Raw genomic sequence first — 24,032 nt, forward strand, 5'->3', positions numbered from 1 at the left:
AAGAATCACTTTCACCTCTGCTTACAGCTTCTGTTAATATATTAAGCTGTGTATTGCCCACCAAGCTAGCAGTTTTAATGACCAATTTTCTCTTTTTGAAAGAGAAAGATTCCTGTTCAGTAAACTGCATAACTATGGAATTACGTAAAACTATGGAAATCAGCATATCCATAGTTTTGTGTAATTGATATATATAAGGGTTGTAAATCTGACAACACTGATGGACATGTGGTCAAAAGTCAAGTGGCATAGGAAGCATAAAAGGAGATAGCACAGTTACGTCACAGCAGCAGGTTAATACCTCTGAAATTAAACATAGTAAACAGCATTTATTATTGTGGCATGTAGTGTCAATTATTTTCTTATTACATGTAGACTTCCACTGATAATAATCAGGTATGTCATTAAAGTTGGAATTGAGATCACATTTATGTCAATTTAAAATTGTAAATTGATTATACATTGCATTTATTTAGGTACAGGCTTTAAGCAGTGTTGGTGAAAGTCTACCTAGTGGTGTTGTTAAGTGCCAAACTTCAGATGAGCAGCCACCACCCAAATTGCTCTTAGCCAAATTAGATGCTGTGAAGATGACAGACTTTGATAACCATGAAGAGCAATTCCTTTCAAGTAAGGTTTCTCATCCTGTTGCTGTTGCTTATTTAAGTCAAGAGGATAAAGTGTACTGGATTGAAGAAGAGGGAGCACTTATGTCATCAGCTTTAAATGGATCTGGGATTGCATTGGTATGATTTACTTTTTATAACTTGACTTTTAATTTTGTATAATATATACACTAGACAAAAGTAAATAATTTAGTACTGTCAAATTTATTTAGGAAACCAAAGCATATCATTAGCTTTAAACCTATTTATTGTCACCCAATATATCCCTGATAACTATCTTTTTTCAGATTTTTTAAAGTATTTATCCAGTCTCTCTTTAAATTCGCAAATCTCCAAAGAATAGATACAAATTTATTCCTGTAGCCAATAATTCTCTTACTAAGAAAAAATTTATTTATGTCTTGTCTGCAATTATCCTTTTGTAGTTTAAATCGCCACTAAACTGTTTGTTGCTAGGAAAAAAGAGAAAATCAATCCCTCAATATTTAGTGCACTTAATAATTTTAATGATTTGTATGAAAATTACTCAGAAAGTGTTGGCAACATCCTTTGTTGATTTCCAGCCCATGGAGCTTACTGAATTGCAGAGGATGGAAGCTGCATTGTTTTTTTTTATCCAAAGTAGGAAAATAGTGAAGCAATGCAAACATTTTCTGATCTGCAATATGGGCAATCTGCGATAATGAAAAAAAGCAAATAACTCTTTTTCATTATCAAATGTCATTTCTTTATTTCATCTACTAGTAGTGTTGCTAGGAAGAGGAGTTTTTAAAATTTAATTTTCAGCTTTGTTTCCCAATAAGATTTTTACCATTTAGTGTTTAACTCTTAACTTGTATGGTACAATTTTTGTTCTGGTAGCAATTATGGTATATAAAATGAAAATGAGTAACTTTTTTTTAATAAAATTTCCACAATTGCAAGCCCTCCACACGTGTACATCACACTCTTTTATGTGATGGAGAAGGCCCAACTTTTATTTTAGTCACGTAATTTAATTCCAAAAAATGCAGCTTGTATATTTGTCCCACACATTATATTTTGCCTTTGTTTCAGCACAACACAGTTACCACAAATTTTCAAAATATATTTAGATTGTTTACACAACCACTAGTTGCCATTATCAAAGATACAGAATATTAAAATCACATTAAAAACCGATACTAGTTAGCCATGACTGCACCAAAACCAACCGAATGCAAAAGAAGCACTTTGCAGGTTTATATAGCTACCTTACTGGCAGGTCTAAACACATCTGAGCATTTCTATGACTGGTAGTCACAGAGGAAGTAGTATGTGCACATATTGCATATAACTGAGTGATCACTTAATTATGACCACCTACCTAATACTTCATAGGTCCTCCTTTTGCCCTCAGTACAGCAGCTATCTGGCATGGCATTGAGTGCCTTGATTCAACAAGATGTCGGAAGCGTTCGGGAGGTATGGGTGGTCAGAAATGCAGGTATGGAGGTGATTGGTGTATCCAGATGCCTGATATGCCTTTTCATAGTGTCCCACAAGTGCTCTATGGGATTGATATTGGGGGAGTTTGGAGGCCAATCGATATGATGGAAGTCAGAACTTATGAACTTCTGAACTTATGAACTTCTGAGGAACACATAAATGTGTTCCTCAGACCATTCCTGCAGAACAAGTGCCTGATGGCTCAGCACATTGTCATCTTGGAAGACACCATTGCCATTTGGGAAAAAGTGTAACATAGCGGGGTGTACACAGTCAGCAAGCAGTTGACGATAGCAGAGACCACTGATACATTGTTTCACATGCACCAGGGGTCCAAATTCTTGCCAGCGAAACATTCCCCCACACCATACAACCGCCTCCACTGGCCTGCACTTTTGATACCATGCATGATGGATCAAGAGCCTCATGTTGTTGATGCCAAATCCATACACGACCATTCACGATGTGGAGTAAATAATATGACTCATCAGACCAGCACACCTTCTTCCAGTCTTCTAACGTCCAACTTGCATGCTCTTTGCACCAGGCAAGTTTTTTACGCTGATGAACCTAGGTTAGGAGAGGATGCTGTAGGGGTCACCCATACGTTCAAGTGTGCGATGCATGGTCATGCCACATATTGTTTCGGGTTGGCCCATGTTGTATTGGATAGTTAACTCTTCAATAGTGCTGCGCCTGTTCACCTGTACGAGTTGTTGGATCAGGCACTCACCTCTAACATCAACCTTTTGCTGACCTTTGCAATTTTGCCATCTCGTCATTGTTTGACCATTTTGATGCCATCGTGGTACACTTTAACTACAGCGGCTCTCAATCACCCCATCAGTTCAGCCGTTTGGGAAATCGAGGCACCAGCTCATAAAGCACCCACAAAGTCCAATAAATCCTTCCTTTTACCCATCACGCTCAGAATTTTACTACCTACTGAACCACTGACACCTTATTTATGCTACGTAGGTTGACTAACTCCACACTCTCGTAGCTCACGTGGTCAACAGGTCGCATTCTGTTTTCATAAGGGTGGTCATAATTCAGTGATCACTCAGTGTATATGGAGTGTGTATCGAACAAAGCAGTTTTACTGTTCCTGAAAAAACTGTAAGTGATAGGCAAAACTTGTAACTCAGTACGTAACTCAACATATGGCTCAGTGATGCATTGTTTCCCCCCCCCCACTTACTCTGTATGTGAGTGCCTTGTGACTGGTGTGGGATATTACCAGTATTTCCAAGATATTTATTTTTGGAAGCTTTTGTCGGAACCAATTATAAAATTTTTATTAATAAAAGTAAATATCATCGTTACAGAAATGAAATTTAGGCAAACAGACAGATTTTTGGAATTTATGATCTAGAACCCCAACTAGGTCATTGTTGACTTTACCGGTTTAGATCAGTTTTATCAAACAGAGAGAGAGAGAGAGAAAACCACTTTGCTAATAATAAGCAGTGTAATAGCAGTAAGCTATAACATTGCTATTGTATCTGATGATTGAAAGGTTGTTTGCTAGTTTTTTTTTATTTATTTATTTATTAAAAACTGTTTAAACAGTCTTTGGTTTAAGCAAAAAAAATTTGAAATGCTCTTTATTGTAACATACGGTACAGCTTAAAGTGTATATTTTTATATTAGTTGTGTGAATGCTTTCTTCCTAATGCCTTAATTTCTCTCATTACAGTAAATAATTATTAATTTTAATAAATAAAATTGCAAAATACATTTTTAATTTTCATTCTATATAATCCAAGTTGGCTCCCATTTACCTCAGATTACTTGAGATACTTTTATGTATAGCAAATGCTTCAAGTCTCAATAAATAACTAATGAACAATCTATTTTGAGAAAAGTGAACCAGAGAATCCTAATTTGTAATAATAGGAAATGATGATTTAATATGTTATCAGTTCCTAAGAATATATGTTTTTGACAGAGTGCTAGCTGGCAGTAATATAACAGTATAAATCAGAACTGATCAACCTTTTTCTTTATTGTCTCACATCTCACATAGGTTAGAAATGTATACTATGCTACTCAAGTCAAATGCTACTAGAATAGCAAAAAAAAAAAAAAAAAAAAAAAAACCTGGAGGGTTTCAAAAAAAACAGGGCTACAATTTCAAATTTGTAATTTCCACAATGCCTGATAATTTTACTAGCTATATAAATAAATTTCGTGTTAGCTAAGCACATAAATGATTTAGAATTCTTGAAATAATTAAAAAATTAAAACAATTTTTAAAATCCAAAAGAAATGAAATAAATTTAATATAAAAATTGCATATAGGCTTATATAGGCACTCTGATTGTTTATTCCTGTGTACTTTTATACGATAATCATCCTTAATGGGCAATTGAATCTATTTCAGGTTTATAACTTTTTCTGTGTTTGGCTCTGCTTTTGAAGAACTAGTAATTAGATTTTTAAGGTATCATCAGTCAGTTTCAACTGAAACTGCATTTTTTTTTTATATTCATAACTGAAAATGCCTGTTCACAATAAATGTTGGCCAAAACTTTCAAGAATATGAGAGTGCTACATTGCATAAATTTGGAAAATCACTGTTGGAAGAATGTTCCAAAAAAAGCAAAACATCTTAGCTGCTAGTAGTATTAGAAATTATTTTCTTTTACTTGCTCTGCAGGGCGGGTAGAATGAGTCTAAAAATCCAAAATTTGGGCCTGTTTCTGTACTTGATAATAGTTAAGATTTGTAGTGAAGGTTACAAAAGGATTTCTGAAAAGTTCAACGTTTCTTTTGTTTTCTTGGCAGTCCAGGAAGATGAGGGAAATTTAATATTTCCCTCATTTTCATGGGCTGATATTTTACTCCTTCCTGCACTGTATTGGGCAAAGGCATCCCTTCCCCCCCACCCTTTTTAACCTGGATTAATGCCAAGGCATTTTCTATAGGGTAAATCAGTAAATGAGGTAAAAATTTAGAGAGAGAGAGAGAGAGAGAGATGCTTCTCTAAATTATGTTTTTCAGTTCTTAAAATATTTCTCTGTGCCATGTTTTTCAGTCACCTGTCTGGGGATGCTGTTGTCCTGACAGTGGCTTAGGCTCTTTAGAAATTACTACATTTGTCCAAGGGCTTAGAGGGAAACATCATTATGTGTGTTATCAAACACTCAGTCTAAAACACTGATGGATCCAATATCTTTCTATTTTAGAAGATTTAGGAGAAGTCCAGTTGGCCTGCCTCCCTAAAATCCACTCATGCACACCTCGTTGCTTTGGTGGCAACAAACATGTAGAGTGGTTCTCTTCAAGATGCCTGGTCAGCATAAAGAGGAAAAGACCAAACCCTCCAGCACTTTATTAAATATGACAACATGACAAAACAAATGGCCCTCAGTCCCCAGCAGCTTTCACTCTTACAGCAGCGAGAAGATCAGCGTGGAAGCACATGGTGCAAAGAATCTCTGTGTATGACTAGGCTACCATGTGTGGAAACTGAATTCAGCCTGTTACAATGTAAGATCACTCATTGGTGAAGATAGGATATTACAGCTAGAAAGGGAAATAGAAAAGGTGAATTGGAATATTATCGGCTTGGCTGAAACAAGAAGAAATTAATCACTTACAAGTTTGTCAAGTAGAAATCTGCTGTACACCAATGGAAACAGTAAAAAGAGTAAAGGTGGAGTTGGCTTTCTGGCCCATAAAGATATTAAAAACAACATTTTGGAATTCAATAGTATATCGCCAAGGGTGTCAAGGCTACTACTCAGGATTTTTAAGAGGTACAAAACTAAAGGTTATAATGATATATGCACAAACTTTGAACCGTGATGATGAAGAGGTTGAAGAAAGGTACACCGAAATTGAGAGACTTCTAGATGAACAGAAAATTCACTACATCATCAATATGGGGGACTTCAATGCAGGTTGGAAAGAGACAAAACAGCACAGAAATAGAAACTAATTTTGGAATTGGTGAAAGAAATGAAAGAGGTGAAAGACTTGTGGAATTTGCAGAATCTCGAGGAATGTCAGTAATGAACACTTTTTATCAAGAAAAGGGTGAACAGAAAGTGGACATAGAAGAGCCCAAATTGATTAACAACTAATGAAATTGACTTCATCTTCACTAACAGTAGATGTATTGTGAACGATGTTACCATCCTGAATAACGTAAATTTCGGAAGGGATCACAGAATGGTAAGAATGCACACTTGATATAGATGTAAGAAAAGAAAGGAAAAAAATGACTCGAATAAATAATACAAAGGTTTTTGAGATAAATAAGTTTTTGAGAAGAGGACAAAAAGCAATATACTGGAATGTAAGAACAAGCTTGAACTTCTGAAGACCTTTCAGGACCAAGATATCAAAAAGGAATACAACAAATTTCTGAAAGTGATAAAACCCAAGAAATCTTTTGGTAAAAAGAAATCAAAAAGAAGAAAAAATTAGGCAAGAAACACTTGTCATGATGAACTTGTCCATATTTGGTGCTGACGGGCTCGAACCCCAGTCTAATCAAGAAGCATGTGCTACGCACTGCTGCTCCTAAGAAAAGTAGAACGTGCATTATGGGAAAACAAAGGACTTAAATCAACAGTCATGAGCAGTAATATAGAAAGACAAATGATACTGAATCTGAAGAATAGTGATGGTGTACTTATAAATAGCAGAGAAGGCAGAATTCAAATAACAGATTACTATAAAGTATTATATACTGAGCAAAGGAACGATGCCAGCAGTGGGGAAGGTGGATCACAAATTAGCAACACATAACCTTACCCAATATCTTTCCTGATGAGGTAAACCATGCATTGAAGAAAATGAAGGATCAGAAAGCCCCAGGTGAAGATGAAGTTAGCATTAGCATTAGCATTAGTAGAGGCATATGATGCAAGAAAGTAAGCTTATGCAGCATCAGCCAAAAAAAAAAAAAAAAAAAAAAAAAAAAAACTTCCACTTCGCCCCTCCATTCGTTCAAAATACCTGTCCAGCTGAGCATTAAATTTATTTAGGCTATCAACTTCCAAAACAAGGGATGGAAGTCTGTTCCACCAACCAACCACCCGCTGGCTAAAGACAAACTTCCGGACATCTAACCTACATCCATCCTTCCTCAATTTGAACTTATGCCCTCTCCGATGATTATTCTGAGCAAGAGGCAGAATCCCATCAGCATTGAGCATGCTCAAACCATTCAAGGCTTTATACACCTCGCTGGTGCCTAGTCTCCAGACACTGCAATTTGCAAAACTTAAGCCTTTCTTCGTAAGAGCAACCCTGCGTTCCATTCAGTAATCTTGTTGCCCTTCTCTGTACTCGTTCCAGCAGCTCTACATCCTCTTTAAAATCAGGCCTCCAGACCTGTATACAGTACTCAAGGTATGGCCTGACCATTGCCTTATACAAGGGAATAATCACCTCCTTATCCCTGCTAAAAAAATTCCTGTATATCATTGATAAGACACCATGAGCTACTCTTGCAGCCCGTCTGCACTGCTCAGAGAACTTCATATCTGCCTGCACAATTACCTCCAGGTCCTTTTCATTCTCTACCACTGTCAGTGTAGTACCACAGAGTTGATACGTTGTTCTGGGGTTGCTGTTTCCCATATGTAGCACTTTACATTTGTCAATGTTAAACTTCATTTGCCATCTGCTCAACCTTTCCAGATCCTGTTGTAGCAGCATAGCATCTGTAGTGTCCTTAACAACCCTGCCAACTTTTGTATTGTCAGCAAACTTGGACATTAAGCTTAATATACCATCATCAATATTATTTATAAATACAGAAAACAATAATGGACCCAACACTGAACCCTGAGGGACTCCACTAATAACATTAGTCCACGATGAGCAGTGTCCATTGATTACCACTCTCTGTCTTCTCCCCCCTCAACCACCCCTTTATCCATAGCAACAATTTGCCTGCAATACCACACTGCTCCAATTTGTGCAGCAGTCTTCCATGTGCAACAGTATCAAAAGCCTTTCTAAGATCCAAGTATATAATATCAAAGTTATTCCCTGCATCCAGTTTTTTGTGACTGCATCATAATATCCAATCAAACTGGTCAGGCAAGACTTCCCCTTAACAAAACCATGCTGTGTCCGAACTATAACTGAAGTCTTGTCTGGATGATCCTGCAGTGCTTCTTTAACCAGTGCCTCCATTAATTTTCCTGGAACAGAAGTTAAACTCATAGGTCTATAATTACTTGTGTCAACCTTGGATTCTCCTTTGTGAATTGGGGTCATATTTGCACATCTCCAGTCAATGGGTACCTCCCCTGAAACCAAGGAAGCTCTCATAATTATGGCTAAGGGTTTGCTTACTTCCTTTGCTGCCTCCTTTAATATAACTGGATAGATCCCATCCACCCCAGGTGCCTTTCTTGTGTTTATCTTCAACAATTTCTCCTCCACTTTACTCTCAGTTATTACAAGATTATCAAGCTTACTGCCAGAGTTGAATACACCTATGGTATTCCCCTCGCTGAATAACTCTTCATGTTTGAATGTCGATGCAAAATATTCATTTAGTTGGTTAGCTACCTGAGCAGGATCATCAACAGTTGAACCATCGATATCAAGTGGACCAATCTGATTCATCCCCTTCCTTCTAGCGTTTACATAAGTAAAGAACTCTTTGCTGTTTTTCATTGCATCCCTTGCCAAAGATTTCTCGTAATCTGCCTTCGCCTGCCTAACCTCCTTTGTAACTTGGTTACAGATCAACTTATATCTATCATAGGCTTCTGTGTCATGTATTAATTTATATGTATTCCAAGCATTTTTCTTCTCTGCCATATGGCTCATTATTTCATCTGACATCCATTTAGGCCTAAACCTTGAACAATATTTCTTAGTTGGTACGTAAAGCCTAGTAGCTTCCAAGATAAGTTCTTTGAATGCTTCCCATTTTGAATTTGCTGTTGGTAACGTCATCAGTTGGTCCCACTGTATAGAATTTAAATACGTCTCAGACCATCGTAGTCACCTTTATGAAAGCAATAACCCTTCCCTTTACCCCTGATGGTAGTTACCTCTTTGAGTAAATCCCACTTCAGCATACTGTGATCACTGCCACCTAGTGGTTCCTCTATCTGCAGATTCTTAATGAATGAAGAATCACTACTGATAATCAAATCAAGAGTATTACTCCCTCTAGTTGCCTCCCGAACATGCTGATGTAGAAAACAATCATCCAATAAATCCACAAATGCCTTGCTAGTGTGTGAGTGACCAATCCACAAATTCCAGTCAATATCTGGGAAATTAAAATCCCCCATTATAAGACTCTCTGGTTTACTGGCCCACTCTATTTCCCTGTACAGTTTCTTATTATACTCATCAGCGTCATTAGGCCTATAGCACACTCCTACTCTCAATTTTGATCTCCCAGTGCTTATGTCACACCAAACTGACTTTGCACTGCACTGTCCAGCGATGTCGACTGGCTTTACTTCCTTGGATTTTATGTGTTTCTTAACTAATAGCGTAACCCCTCCTCTCCTCCTGTCCTGTCTATCCTTTCTGTAGACGTTGTACTCCCCAAATTCCAGTTCTGCATTCCTTATATCTGTGTGACACCACGTCTCTGATATCCCAACAATATCCGCCTTTGATTCTTTGAGCAATACCTCAAATTCATCAAATTTATTTACCAAACCCCTAGCATTAGTGTACACGCAAGTATACATACACCTGTTCTTAGCTACCCTAACACAACCCATGTGTTTACGTGTACCGCAATGACACCCAGCAGTCTCTGAAATATCCTGCATCTTGTTTTCCAGGCTTCTGCTCATGCCAATAGAAGCAGTGCAAGAATCACTTTCACCTCTGCCAGTGGCTACTGTTAATCTATTAGTCCTTGTATCCCCCCAAGCTAGCAGTTTTCCAACCCACCTAACACTGCCTCGATAGCATCAGCAAATATTCTTGCACCCTTTCTATTTAAGTGTATCCCATTACTGTAGAGTTGTTAAAATTAGCATGAAGAGATGTGACACAGACTCTGGAAGACTCTTCAAAAAATACATTAGGAAAAGTGTGATACCTAAGGATTGGAATAATGCAATATAAATTTTGCTGAACTAGAAAGGACAAAATCATAAATTGGAAATTGGAAATTATAAACCAATTAATTGGTTGTCCCACATCTAACTAACAGATTATAACTAACAGATTATAAAGAATACTTAATGAGAATCAACCAAAAGAGCAAGCTGGCTTTAGGACAGGATTCTCAACTATGGATCACCTTAATGTAATATTACAGCTATTGGAGAAAGCAAATGAATATAAAACACCATAATGCCTAGCAGTTGTAGATTATGAAAAGGCATTTGACTCCATGCAGCATAAGGCAATGTTTAGTGCACTGGAAAAACAAGGCATAGACATCCCATACACTATGATTTTGAAGGAAATATATGAGAACGCTACTTCTATGAGAACTAGACTAGATAAAGACAGTAGCAAATTTAAAATTGAGAAAGAAGTTCGATAAGGAGACACAATATCTCCGAAGTTGTTTACTGCTGCCCTTGAAGAAGCTTTCAGAAGATTGGACTGGTCGCAGAAAGGAGTCAGTTTAAATGGAGAGTACCTAAACCATTTACGATTTGCAGATGAAATTGTGATGATAAGCCTTGATCCCGAAGAAGTAGAGGAAAATCTTAATCAGTTATGCAGAGTTGGTAAGGATTTCGGAATAAAGATGAATATGGTTAAAACAAAAATAATGATGAATATGTATGCCACAGGTTATAATTATTGATGGATATTGAGGAGCAATATCCCAATTTGTCTGAAATGTAAAATAATGAACCAGTAAAATATTACAGAAGTGAAACTTGGGCACTCACCAAAAGAATGGAAGAGAAGCTGAAAACTACACAGTGAAGAATGGAACAAATTATATTAGGAATCAGACTGTTGGATAAGAAGAGAAACACATGGCATGGATTAGGCATAAAACTCAAGTAAAGGACATTCTTATCAAAGCTAAAGAACTGAAATGGACTTGGGCAGAACACATAGCTCAAAGACATGACGACAGATGGACTAAGAAAATAACAGAATGGTATCCAAGGGGAACTAAAAGAAAACCTGGAAGACAACAACAGAGATGGACAGATGAAATTCATGAGTTTGTGGGCAGTAAATGGATTGCCATTGCACAAAACAGAAGGAACTGGAAAGTTACTGGAGATGCCTTCTTCCTGCAGTGGATTGAAAGTGGCTGGTGATGATGATGATATTTTTACATGTAGTCAACATGAAGAAGCTAATATCATTTTTAGTTGGAATGGTTATCAAACCCATTATTCATTAAAAACTCAAGATGCTGCTGGGACTGGTTTCAGAACTATTTGGTTCCATCATAGGACAGTATATAGTCCTATTAGCAGCAATGTGCCAAGCAGTGAATGAATGTATCAAATTTAAATGAGCAGCCAAATGGTAGAGCGAAAAAAAACTTCGAGTTTCAAACATAACTTACATCATGTATATCAAACACCTATTAGGTAGTCTGTATGAGCCTAATATTATAATATAATTAAGAAACAAGGTGTTATTTCAATGCAGGTTATTTCAAAAATTGAAATAGTTTTATTTTATAGAAAAATTATGTTTTTCAGTTGATCATCTGGAGATACTTTTATCCCTCCAGTAGCAATGGCCACACTCAGGCTTAGGCTGTTTAAAACGGCACCTCCGTAGCCAGGTGGGCAGTGCGTAGCACACTCTTCTTGATTAGACTGGGGTTCGAGCCCGTGACCACCAAATACTTAGGATGCGGAAAGGTCAGGGAATGACCATTGCATATCCCCGGAGCAATATGGCCTTAGTTGCTAATGCTCCTAAAAACCAAATAACAAACAAACAAAAAACATTTTTCGTTTTTAAAGAATCTAACCCAAGTGTTGATGCAACTATCTGATTATCATTTTTAATCAGATATTTGCCCATTAGGTGAACTGTTCTGAATGGATTTTTAACTATTTCATTAGACCTTGCATTGAGCAGTAGATCAGAAGAAAACGTCCAATTGGAAATGTAGCTTACTTCAAATGTATATTAAATCATTATTAGGTAGGCTGTCTGAGCCCAATATTACAAATAGGTAAATGAGGTAAAATATTACAGATGTGCATCGACTGGAGATGTGCAAATAGGTAAATGAGGTAAAAGCGGTGGAGTGCTTATTTCATTGCAAGATATTTCAAAAATTAAATAGTTCAAGGATTTATGTACAGGGATGAATCAGATTTTGTTCACTTTCCCCGTAACAAACCCATTGATGGTTCAACTATTGATGAACCTGCTGAGGTAGCTGACAAACTGAATGAATATTTTGAATCTACATTCACACATAGGGAAGTGGAGGCCAGAAGCTTATCAAACTCTGTCAGAGAGCTAAATTATTTTGTAATAATTGAGAGCAAAGTGGAAGAGAAATTGTTGAAATTGAATATAAGAAAGGAGTGGATGAGATCTATCCAGTTATATTTAAGGAAGCAACAAAAGAAGTAAGCAAACCCCAAGCCATAATTATGAAAGCTTCCTTGGACTCAGGGTAGATCCCCATGAACTGAAGATGTGCAATTCTGTCCCCAATTCAAAAGGGAGGATCAAAGGATGATAGGTTATTACAGACCTGTTAGTTTAACTTCTGTTCTGTGGAAAATAATGGAGTCACTGGTTAAAGAAACAATGCAGGATCATCTAGACATAACTGCAGTTATAGTTTGGACACAGCATGGGTTTGTTAAGGGGAAGTCTTGTCTGACCAATTTCATTGGATACTATGATGTAGCCACAAAGGAACTGAATGCAAAAAATAACTTTGATATCATATACTTGGATTTTTGGAAAGTTTTTGATACTGTTGTTTATGGAAGACTACTGTACAAATTGGAGCAGTATGGCATTAAGTCAAGTTGCTACATTACTAGATCCTTCTCATGTTAAGAAGGAAGTAGAGCTGTTGGAACGAGTACAGAGAAGGGCAACAAGATTAGTGAATGGAACAAAGGGTTGCTCTTACGAAGAAAGGCTTAAGTTCTGCAAATTGCAGAGTCTGGAGACTATGCACCTGCGAGGTGATCTGCTTGAGGTGTATAAGGCCTTGAATGGTTTGAGCAAGCTCAATGCTGATGGGATTCTTCCTCTTTCCCAGATTACTCACCTGAGGAAACTTAAATTCAAATTGAGGAAAGATAATTGTAGAATAAATGTGTGGAAATTTGCTTTTAGCCAGCGGATGGTGGATAGTTGGAACTAACTTCCATCCATTGTAGTGGAGGTCAACAACTTAAATAAATTCAAAGCAGAACTAGAGAAACATTTGGAGTGAATGGATTGGTGAATTTGGAAGGTTTTTCTTTTTTTCTTTTCTTTTTTTTTTTTTTTTGGCTTATACTTCTACTAATGCTAATATTACAGACAGTTGATGGAAAAATGGTCATGTTTTCCTGAAAATCATATTACAGAGAAGCTTTTATAAGAAACTGTTTCAATTTTTGCAATAACATGCTTTGAAATTACACCTGTTTCTTAATTATTTTAATATTGGATTCATGCAGCCTACCTAATATGGGTTTAATATATGCTTGAAAGTATTCTTCCAATCTATCACTTAATGCTCGTTTAGATTTAATACATCCATTCACCACTCGAAACAAGTTTGCTAATAGGACTACCTGCTGGCTAGTGATGGAACCAAATAGTTCTGAATCCAGTAGATGAGTTGCTGCACACAGCAATGTTCTCATGTGCAAATGATTTAGTTGTACTGTTTGACAGTCTCACCTGTGGCTCTCTAGAACATCGGCGCCTCCGTAGCCAGGTGGGAAGGAGCAGCAGTGCATAGCACACGCTTCTTGATTAGACCGGGGTTCGAGCCCATCGCCACCAAATATGGAGGATGCGGAAAGGTCAGGGAATGACCACCGCATATCCCGGAGCAATATGGCCTTAGTTGCTAATGCTCCTAAAAACCAAACAACAAATCTCTAGAACATCAAACAGACTCCCTCCTCTCTGCTGTTGGTAAATGGGCCAGCATGCACAGGATCACAATCTCTTCAGAAAAATGCAAGATCCTCATGATAAAAGGTTCATTGGATGTTCAAGGCCTCCTATCATCTACCTAAATAACCACTCCATGACTAACCACAGATCTGTTAAATCCATCTTGGAGTCATTCACTGCACCTCAACAAGATTTTAAAAAAAAAAATTAAACTTTACGTTGCTGTGCTGTCCTGGGTCAGTAGAATTGGCTGTTACCTGGAAAGGCAGTCTTTACATTTAATGTTCAGTGCCCTATTCTTCCAAGTTGTGATGTATGTATCCCCTCCCCATGTGGTTCCAACATATAGACAAGAGGACTGTTATTGACAAGTTAAACTGAATCCAAGATCTGATCTTTCTACAGATAAAATGATCTTGCAGGCCATGTCTACTCCTGCATTACAAGCCATCACTGATAAGTTGCCACTTAGCCACTATGTGGCATAACACAGTTTGACCTACTACATGAGAAAGAACCTCCCTACCAATTTCTTAGGAATCAACATTAATAGCAACTCGAATATCAATTGTGAGAAAAATGCAAATTGATGAAATTAAGGATCTTATGGTAATCCTAGTGAGCCAGTAAGGTGAAAGGAGCAATATCCAAAAAATTCCAACCTGTCACTAATTCGCTAACAATTTATGGGTTTGCATCCAAAATAGAAACCACATTCCTCCTCACTGGCCGTGGGTCCATTAAAGGCAAATTACAGAAGATAGGACTAACAAATAACATGCTCTGTATCTACAGTTGCCCCAAGGCAACCCCTCACAGACCTTGAATACCCAGCTCTTCAACCAGATCGCTCCCTTATCTCAACCAAAGAAGCATTTCTAGCTTTCTCCAGATTTGTAACCATGCCTGCCGACCGGGCTAGCCGAGTGGGTAAAGTACCTGCCCGGCAACCCAAAGGTCGCGGGTTCGATTCCCGCCTCGGGCTTGGATCAAAGTACTGCAAAAACCTTGGGAGGTGCAATATGGCCACAGAAGCCGATGCGCCAACAACTACCAAATCAAAAAAAAAAAAAAAAGTAACCATGCCCTTCGAGTGGAGGCATTGCCATCTAGCTCCTTCTCTGCACCCCCCCCCCCCAGCAAGCTGACTTGGGATACTAAACCAACACCTGATTAGCCTTCATGGACAGCCTGTCTCATCCTTCTTGTAATAGTGACTCCTGGTTCTTCCTGCCAATGGTGGCTGCTTTGGACCCCTCACATCTGTGGGCCAACTTGGATAGGCTCTCTATCTCTGATCAACTAAGACCTCCCAGTTACTCCTCTCCCTGCTAACCCTATCTACTGGCCTGGTACCTCTCTAGGTGTCCTCCATTGTTTACAGTGGCCCTCACCCATTGTGAGACTCTTTTCATCAGTGGCTTGATAGGACCTCTCTGATTCCAAGGCTCTTCCTAACATGGGATTTATTCGAAGGATCCCCAACCTCTTCTGCTGGCTTGATACCATTCCAGGCAGAATTCAAATGCTGATAATGGTCCCTACCCACTCTGGGATTTCCCCTTGTTTCAGGATCCTAATGGGACTCTTGTTGATGCTAGAGCTTTCTCCCAGTGTAAGATCTACACTGAAAAGTTTCAGTTCCCTGATAACTTTGGTCTTCCTTCCAGGCAGGCTTTACCTGCTGACAACTACCATTTATCCATTCTGAGACTCTGTTCCTTGGAGAATGTGGAACCTTGCTGACACCAGCAGATTTTCCCAGATTGGGATTCTTGCCTCCACTGCAGCTTCATCTCTGCATAGAGATCCTTCCACTGCTGGCCTTCTATTTCCTAGGTGGGATTGGACTCCTTCTCACACTCTTCAGCTGCTATGTTTCTCAGAAAAATCTCTTGATGGACAAATCATGATGACTTCTGACTTCTAGTAGTGAAATATAATTGTGTGGGTCTGGCAAAGAGAAGCCCTTAGATCTAACATATCCACCTTCTTTAGTATCCTCCTCATACTGTAAGATTCCTAAACCGTAGCTCACCATGGGCATGCTGTCTCTTATACCCTTCCCCATTCCATCCAAACTCTCTTTCTAGTCCCTACCCCTTCAATCATCCAATAAATCTACAAAGGTCTTGCTAGTGTGCTAGTGACTGGAACTTGTGGGTTGGTCACTAGCACACTAGCAAGACCTTTATCATATCTGAGTTTTAACTTCTTAAATTTTAACTTCTCAGATATTGACCTTTATTCAATATCTGAGAAGTTAAAATTGTCAAATTATAAGACATTCTGAATTAATAGAGTGGGCCAGTAAATCAGAATGTTTTATAAAGGGGGATTCAGTATAACTAAGCTATTTATCTCTCTAAAAGGTCATTTTTATAATGGAAATTGCACTACACTTTCATCATTATAATATGTTCTGTTATAAGAATCAATTTTGAATGCCTTTTTGATATTTTTCTTAAACACATTTCTGGAGGTCACTACCATAAAACAATAAAAACTGTTTGCACTTTCCAGTTTATTGGGCTTTTCTGTTAGTGTGCAGTCTGTTATAAACGGGTAGTAAACTCTAACTTATTGCAATAATAATAATAATGATAACTGAAATTCTGTGGTTTTATGTTATGATATTATGGTGAAATGAGTTCCCCTTCACTGAAATCTTCAATCATATAAAAAACATAAATAAATTTTCAGAATCTTCTATTCATTTCTATATACTTATTACATGGTGAAGGGAAAGGGACCAATGGAAAGTACAAGTGCTGGCAGTGCTAGGAAACCAAACAAAATTGATTTAGAAATGAAGATGAAAATGATTAAAAAAGTAAGAAGATGGACAAAGTTTGTCATCTATTACACCGAATTAGGTCTTGCTGCTTCAAAAGTGAATACTATTTTAAAGGACAGTGTGGATATAAAAGAACATGTTAAAGAATCATTTAAGATCAGCAGTGATCACAAAACAGCATTCAGGTGCTATATCAAAGATGGAAAAGCTCTTAATAATATGGATGAAAAATCAGATTCAGAAGCAAGTGTTCCCTGAGTCCAATGGCCATTCAAGCAAAAGCAAGAAGTATTTATGACGATATTAAGGATAAGAATGGCAAACCCAAGCTAATTTCGTGGCAAGCAATGGGTGGTTTAATAGCTTCAAGCATCGCATTGGTTTCCAAAACATTAAAGTATGCGGTGATGTAGCCTGTGCTGATTCTGCAGCTGCAGAGAAATTTTGTGATGTGTTGGAAAAAACCCCTTCTAAATCTTCACAGCGCTCAACTTCTGCAGCGGTGTGCTTATCAGCTGGAGAGTTAATTCTGGTAACAATGCTCAAAAGGTAAAACTTGCTGACGTTATGCCTCTCTCCTCTCCTCTCTCTTTTTGTAATTTTACCTGCACATGAGATAAAAAAATTTAATAAATAATTCTATTTAGATGTTCTTTTTTTTGAACATTTCTTTTTTTTGCTTCAATCAAATTCAGTGCACATAGTTGCAAGTGCTGCATAAGCATTTAGGGAGATTCCTACTTATGTAAAATTCGACTTTCATAGAGTTCCGCGGAACGCAACCCTTATGTAAGTTGGGGAATGGCTTTAATTGGCATTATGGTTGCTAAGATTAGTTTTTTTTTAAGGTAAGTTCCTGGGGATATAGATAGCCGGAATCTTCAAGAAAATTTGGAAAGTTGAGTATGCAAAGATCATTAACATATATCTAACTAGCAGAATGTCCTGTGGGAAAGAGATTTAAAACTAGTAGAAATACAAATTGGTAATTATTATTATTAATAGCCATATTGGTGCAAGGAAGCCTGAGGCTTATGCTGCACCAGAAAAAAAAAAGTTCCCGAGTTACCCTGAGAGACAGAGGGAGAGAGTCAAAAGTAGAAGGGAAAAACCAAGAAAGAGAAGAATGATGATATCCAGCTCGGGACCCTAGGTGTGCCAAGCCCATACTCACCAGATGTGAGCCCCCGGGGTTAATGATAAAAGAAGCAAGACTGCCAATAGGTGTTCCCTGGGTTTGTTGGTAAACCAAATTGCTGTCAAAGACAAAGTTATTGAAAATGCATAGATTAATCAGATTATTCCAGTATGTAGAATTGCATTTAATTTCATGCTTATACTTTTGATATATATATTCCTGAAGAACGTTTTTTAAACTAGACAGATTAATCCTGTTGAAAAGGCTAAGAAAGTCAAAGATTTGAATGTCTTCAGTTTTATTGGCATGTAAGGCTTTCTGAACAGGTAAATTATTGAGTATAATTCTGTTATTAGCAAAATGTTCATAATAGGTTTGGGTAGTTGTTCCATTGGCTTTCCAGGTATCTGGGCATAACTATTTTTGTAAGAGGTAATGAACCTGAAATTAACAGGTGTTTCCTGAAATTTAGGAATAAAATATACAAAAGGAAAATTATAATTATTTATACTCACTTTCAGAGGCTTATTTATAGCCAGTAATTTTTTTCTGATGTTGAGAGAGGAAACAACAGGCTATGTATCACTGGATTGAAGCTCTTTGCCTAGAATTTCTGAATAAAAACTTTACAAATTAAAAAAGCAAAATTATTGGATGCTTTGTCAACTGGAGTAATAATAAAGATGTTCCTGCAAATTTTATAATTGAATTTTAGTTTTGGAAAAATTACAGGTTTTAACAGATTTATGATGATTAGACAAATTATCAATTAAATCAGAGAAAACTTTATTGATTCACATTTGGAATACTTTCACTGGAGTGTTGTTTTTGTAAGCCAAAGAAATACAATATTCTTAAAGGTCCTGATAGAGATGTTTTTTGAAAGAAATAAAATTGACTTTAGAAGTAAGTCTGAACTTAAAACCGAAAGAAAGAATTTCCTTAGTTCAGGATGAGACGCAATATCCAAATCTCCAGATATGATGTGATTTAGTTGGATCAATGAAAGATTTAAACTTTTGTTGTTGTTTTGGTGTTTATTGACAATGGAGATCATAGTGCACCATTTGTTGTTTGCATATATGCCGTTATCTAAATTAAAGGAAATGGCACATAAATTGATTGCAGTAGCTTTGTAATTACATGCAACTAAACCAGTGGGTTTTGAATATTTATATCTAACTTTAATATGAGTATTCTGGCAATCTTTGGGAAGAAAGCTTTATATGATTTATACATTTGTTAATATTAAGATAATCCATAAATTTATATTGAAATTTTGAGAGAAGAATGGAATGTTCTTGCTGAGGATTACTGAGCTGAGGTTTAAGTCTAAATTTAGAAATGTCATTAATTAGATGAGAAAGATGTCCAGATTTGAAGTGAAAGGTTTGGCTAAACCTATACAAGGCTTTGAGTATGCTATTTTTAACACAAAAAAGTAGATTTTGGATAGATTGTACATTAATAAGATCATTGTCCCATTTATTCAGTACATGAGAAAAATTACCTAATTTAAATACTGTATATTTCTTTGTCTTTGGATTTTTTGTATGATTTTCTAGTTAATGCTTTTGAAAGATTTGAAATTTCAAACCATTTGAAATTTGTTGTAAAAACAAGAATCAGATATATGATTAGAGATAATTTGATGATTAAATTTATTATTATGTCCATAATGATAAAGAGTTTTAAATTTTAACATAAAGATCTCTTCCTCTCTCTAATCCTCAAGTTGTAATTGTGAATTTATGTAAGAAAAGAGATAAAAATATTGGAGAAACTATGTATTTGAAAATGCTAAATTCAATTTCATGTTCAATATTATTATCTTTATTTTTATTTTTTCCATAGATATTAATATGAGATCTATATAAAGTAAATCTTAGGTGTAATTTTTTGCTGGTTTGCCCAACGTGTTTAATATTACAGATACAGCAGGTAATAATGTAGATGACATTATGTAATTTACAAAAAATGGGATCTGCTGAATTGTCAGTGTGGTACTGAGGTTGCATTTAAGAACAAGTAAAGTTTATTTTTACATGTGTTGAACTTAGGGATAATATTATTGTCAGATGTAGCTGAATGGTTCTCATGAGAATCTAGGTGGGAAGCATTATATGCTTAATTGCTTTGTGGAGTGTGCGTATTTTTTTTTTTTTTTGTGAATTATTACCAATATGTGATGAGGGACTGACTAGAGCATTAGACCTCAAGATCAAATTTATCCTACTTAGTCCATGTAGTATGCCATTATTAAAAGTTTGTAAGTCCATGGTAAGCTAAGAATTATATTTTTAAAAAAAAAGAAAGAAAAAAAAGGAAGTAAATTTTAAAGAAAGTAGAAGATAAAAAGTAGAAGCAATGGTAGAAAGTTTAGAAGAGGAGGAGTAGAAAAAGCAAAAGTGATAAATGCAAAAAAGGGTTGAGAGAGAACAGAAGAAAAGAATGACAGGGTAAAAGTATATAGTATATATCAGGGATGGCCAACGAGTCAATCGCGGATTTAATTTCGGTCGATCACGGTGAATTTTAAATATACAGTTGTTCCCTCAATTTGTGCACCTTCTGCAATGTAATTTTTGAGATGGTAGATCACGGCACATTTTGAAGGAAAAAAGTAGATCACATCACAAATTAAGTAGGCCACTCCTGGTATATATAATAAAAAATTATATATGGGGTGTCTCAAAAATACACGGCATAACTTCAGGAATGAGTTCCTCATATGTAGACAATAAAAATATTTTATATCAGCGTAGTTCCCGAAATGCTTGGTTCCCGAGTTATTAACGGAATGTCTTATCTCCCGCAGGTGATTTCCTTCATCACAAGGTACTGACAGAATCTGGTGGTTTTCCATTCCGACCATGTACTCAAATCAGGAGCAAGCGGATATGCAATTTTTGTACGGTTTGGCAGACAGCAATGCTCTGGAGGTCCGTTGTTTGTACCATGAAAAGTTCCCAGAATGAAGATGTCCAGACAGGAAAACATTTGAAGGTATCCATGGGACCTTTACACCTTATGCTGCCAACAAAGGATGATCAAAATCTATGACTCCTGAAGTAGAGGAGGAGATTTTCGATGTTGTGCATGCCACTCCTGGAATCAGCACACGCAGAATAGCAATGCAACTGGCTGTTCAACGTTCAACTATTTGGAGGGTGTTGCGAGAACACAAACTGTATTCTTACCATCTGCAACGGGTACAGGCCTTGTCACCAGCAGATTACGCTGCACGAGTAATGTTCTGCCAGTGGTTCTTGCAACAGTGTGGTACAGCTCCTCACTTTCCTGCCTTAGTGATATTCACAGATGAAGCACAGTTCACACAAGATGAAATCCAAAACTTTCACAATCAGCATGTATGGGCTGAGGAAAACCCACATGCAATTCTTCCATCACATCACCAACAGCAGTTCAGCCTCAACATCTGGGCGAATGTTTTTGGTGATAAGTTATTTGTGCCCCATGTACTTCCAAACAAACTCACAGGCCAGGCGTACAGAAACTTTCTGGAAAACAACATGCTTGATTTCTTGGACAACAAGCCACTGATCATTTGTCAACAAGCACACTTCATGCACAATGGCGCTCCCACACATTTCAGCCACCTAGCCTGCAATTACCTGAATCGGAGGTTTCTGGTCGGTGGATAGGTAGAGGTGGGCCAACTGCCTGGCCTCCATGCTCACCTGATTTAAACTCACTAGATTTCTTCTTGTGGGACCATTTAAAGTCATTGGTGTATTCGACTCCGGTAGCTGATGTGGAAACTCTCCGCAATCGAATTGTGGCAGGTTGTGAGATAATACGAAACATGCCAGGATATGGCATCATCTTCATGAGTCCGTGAGACTTCGATGTGAGGCCTGTATTCAGGCAGAAGGTGGACATTTTGAACAATTACTACAAGGTTATGTGAACAATTAAGTGTCATAGACAGACCTCCAAAACTCGGAAACCAAGCATTTCCAGAACTATGTTGATATAAAATATTTTTATTGTCTACATATGAGGAACTCATTCCTGAAGTTATGCTGTGTATTTTTGAGACACCCTGTATATACACCATGCTTCCAGACCATAACATGCCCTTTTTATTCTAAAGAAAATATAGTCTAAAATTCCCATGCCGTATGGTCCACAGGTTTAATAGCTACATGCAGTGATGTTATTATCTTTACCTGTGACTATAGATAGTATGGTCAAAATGTCCACATGGTCATTGTCCACATTGATCATAAATCGTTACACTTTTATTGTGTAACCATTTATGATCAATCTAATAGGGGCAGTTAAAAGGATGGTTGCAGAATTAAACACAATTAGCTGTAATTCTAGAGATCTTAGCCAACAGCAGGCATTGGACATCTCAGTTCACAAACCCTTTAACATATTTGTGTGCAAGGAGTGAACCAATGGATGAGGCACCAAATCACAATTTGCCAATAGGACAGATAAAGTGACCGACCATTTCCCAGGTGTGTGAATGATTGGTTGGTTGCACTAATGAAAAATCCATGGGAATTAGAGAAGCATATGACAGTTGGCATGTCTGTCAAGCAATGTGGAATCAGCAATATCCTTGATGGCTATCTGAAGATGATGCACTTTTTTAATAAAGTGAAACTTGAGACCATAACATTAGTAATGATGAGTGTAACAGTAGCAATAGTGTATTATTGGCATTATACTATAAGAAAAAGCTTTGTTTTACTGACATTTTATTTAGTAAGAATGTGTAAATCTTTGTATCAAATATAAAAATTATTTTTTTTTTTTACTAAGTTTGCCTTTAATATGAATTATCTTATGGTCTGGTATATCTTATTGTCAGGAAAATATGGCATATGTATATATATATATATTACACTTCCCTTCTATAACTATTAACTGACTAAAACACATTTAGCCTATTCATTTACAAATTAAGATTTTTTTCAAGAATTCTGTTTAATATTTTATTATACTGCACAATGATAAAAGAAAAATTAATTTTATTGATAGATAAGAACTTTAGCCACTCAAGGAACAAGTTTAAGTGTTGACTGGATTGGCCGCTTCTTGTATTGGTCAGAAACAGCAAAAAATGGCCAGTATAGTACCATCTGGAAATTAAATTTAAATCACCATAGTGATCCACAACTTCTAATAAACCAGTCAGCAGTTATTGGAACAGTGGATGTGGATCCATTTTCAAGGTAAATATTTTAAACCTTGCTTCTCCTTCTAGCCCATCCCACTCAACTTACATCTAAGTGTTTTTTTTTTTTTTTTGCTTATTTTAGTTATATTAATGTAGACCAACATACATTTTCAAGGCATTTGGTGTTTAAATTTTTTTGTCTGCACATCTCATATACTGATGATTTCATACAAACATATTGCATACAAACATATCATTAAACAGAACCTGAATAGTCCACACTCATCAGACCCACTATTCCTTTTGTCAGGAATAGGAGGGCCCCTCACACAGTGTATCCATTGCCACAAAACACTCATATAAAACATATACTTCTGGAACATACCTTGTATAATAATAATGCCCAATTGTTATCATTCAGCTCTCTCTCTCTCTCAAACTTACATGAATTGTCACTTGGTCATATCATTAAAAACTGAAATCTCACAGAATTTTTCTCTTTCCTGAAATTAGCATTAGTAAAGGCACATGATGCAAGAAAGCAAGCTTATATAGCATCCGGAAAAAACAGAAACTCCTTCCCATTTCATCCATCCACTTGCTCCAAATGTTTGTCTAATTCTGCCTTGAATCTATTTAAGTTTTCAACTTCTACAACAGATGGAAGTTTGTTCCAGCAATCAACCACCCACTGGCTAAAGGCAAACTTACACACATCTATCCTACAACTGTCTTTCCTCAATTTGAATTTATGCTCTCTCAGGTGATTATTCTGAGCAAGAGGGAGAATCCCATCAGCATTGAGCATGCTCAAACCAT

At 36.8% G+C, this 24,032-nt stretch overlaps 1 protein-coding gene across 1 annotated transcript in view; it reads left to right on the forward strand.

Moving 5' to 3' along the window:
• Positions 1 to 24,032, forward strand: part of LOC150091323 (proto-oncogene tyrosine-protein kinase ROS-like) — a 712,204-nt gene that overhangs the window by 450,499 nt on the left and 237,673 nt on the right. The window contains exons 21-22 of the mRNA XM_090389969.1: positions 477 to 746; positions 23,075 to 23,268. Coding sequence (XP_090246095.1) covers positions 477 to 746; positions 23,075 to 23,268 — 464 coding nt within the window. The remainder of the gene's footprint in view (positions 1 to 476; positions 747 to 23,074; positions 23,269 to 24,032) is intronic.

The sequence above is a fragment of the Mastigoproctus giganteus genome, chromosome 1, assembly GCF_048544385.1.
Source record: "Mastigoproctus giganteus isolate SK-2022 chromosome 1, ASM4854438v1, whole genome shotgun sequence".
NCBI classification, from domain to species: Eukaryota; Metazoa; Arthropoda; class Arachnida; order Uropygi; family Thelyphonidae; genus Mastigoproctus; species Mastigoproctus giganteus.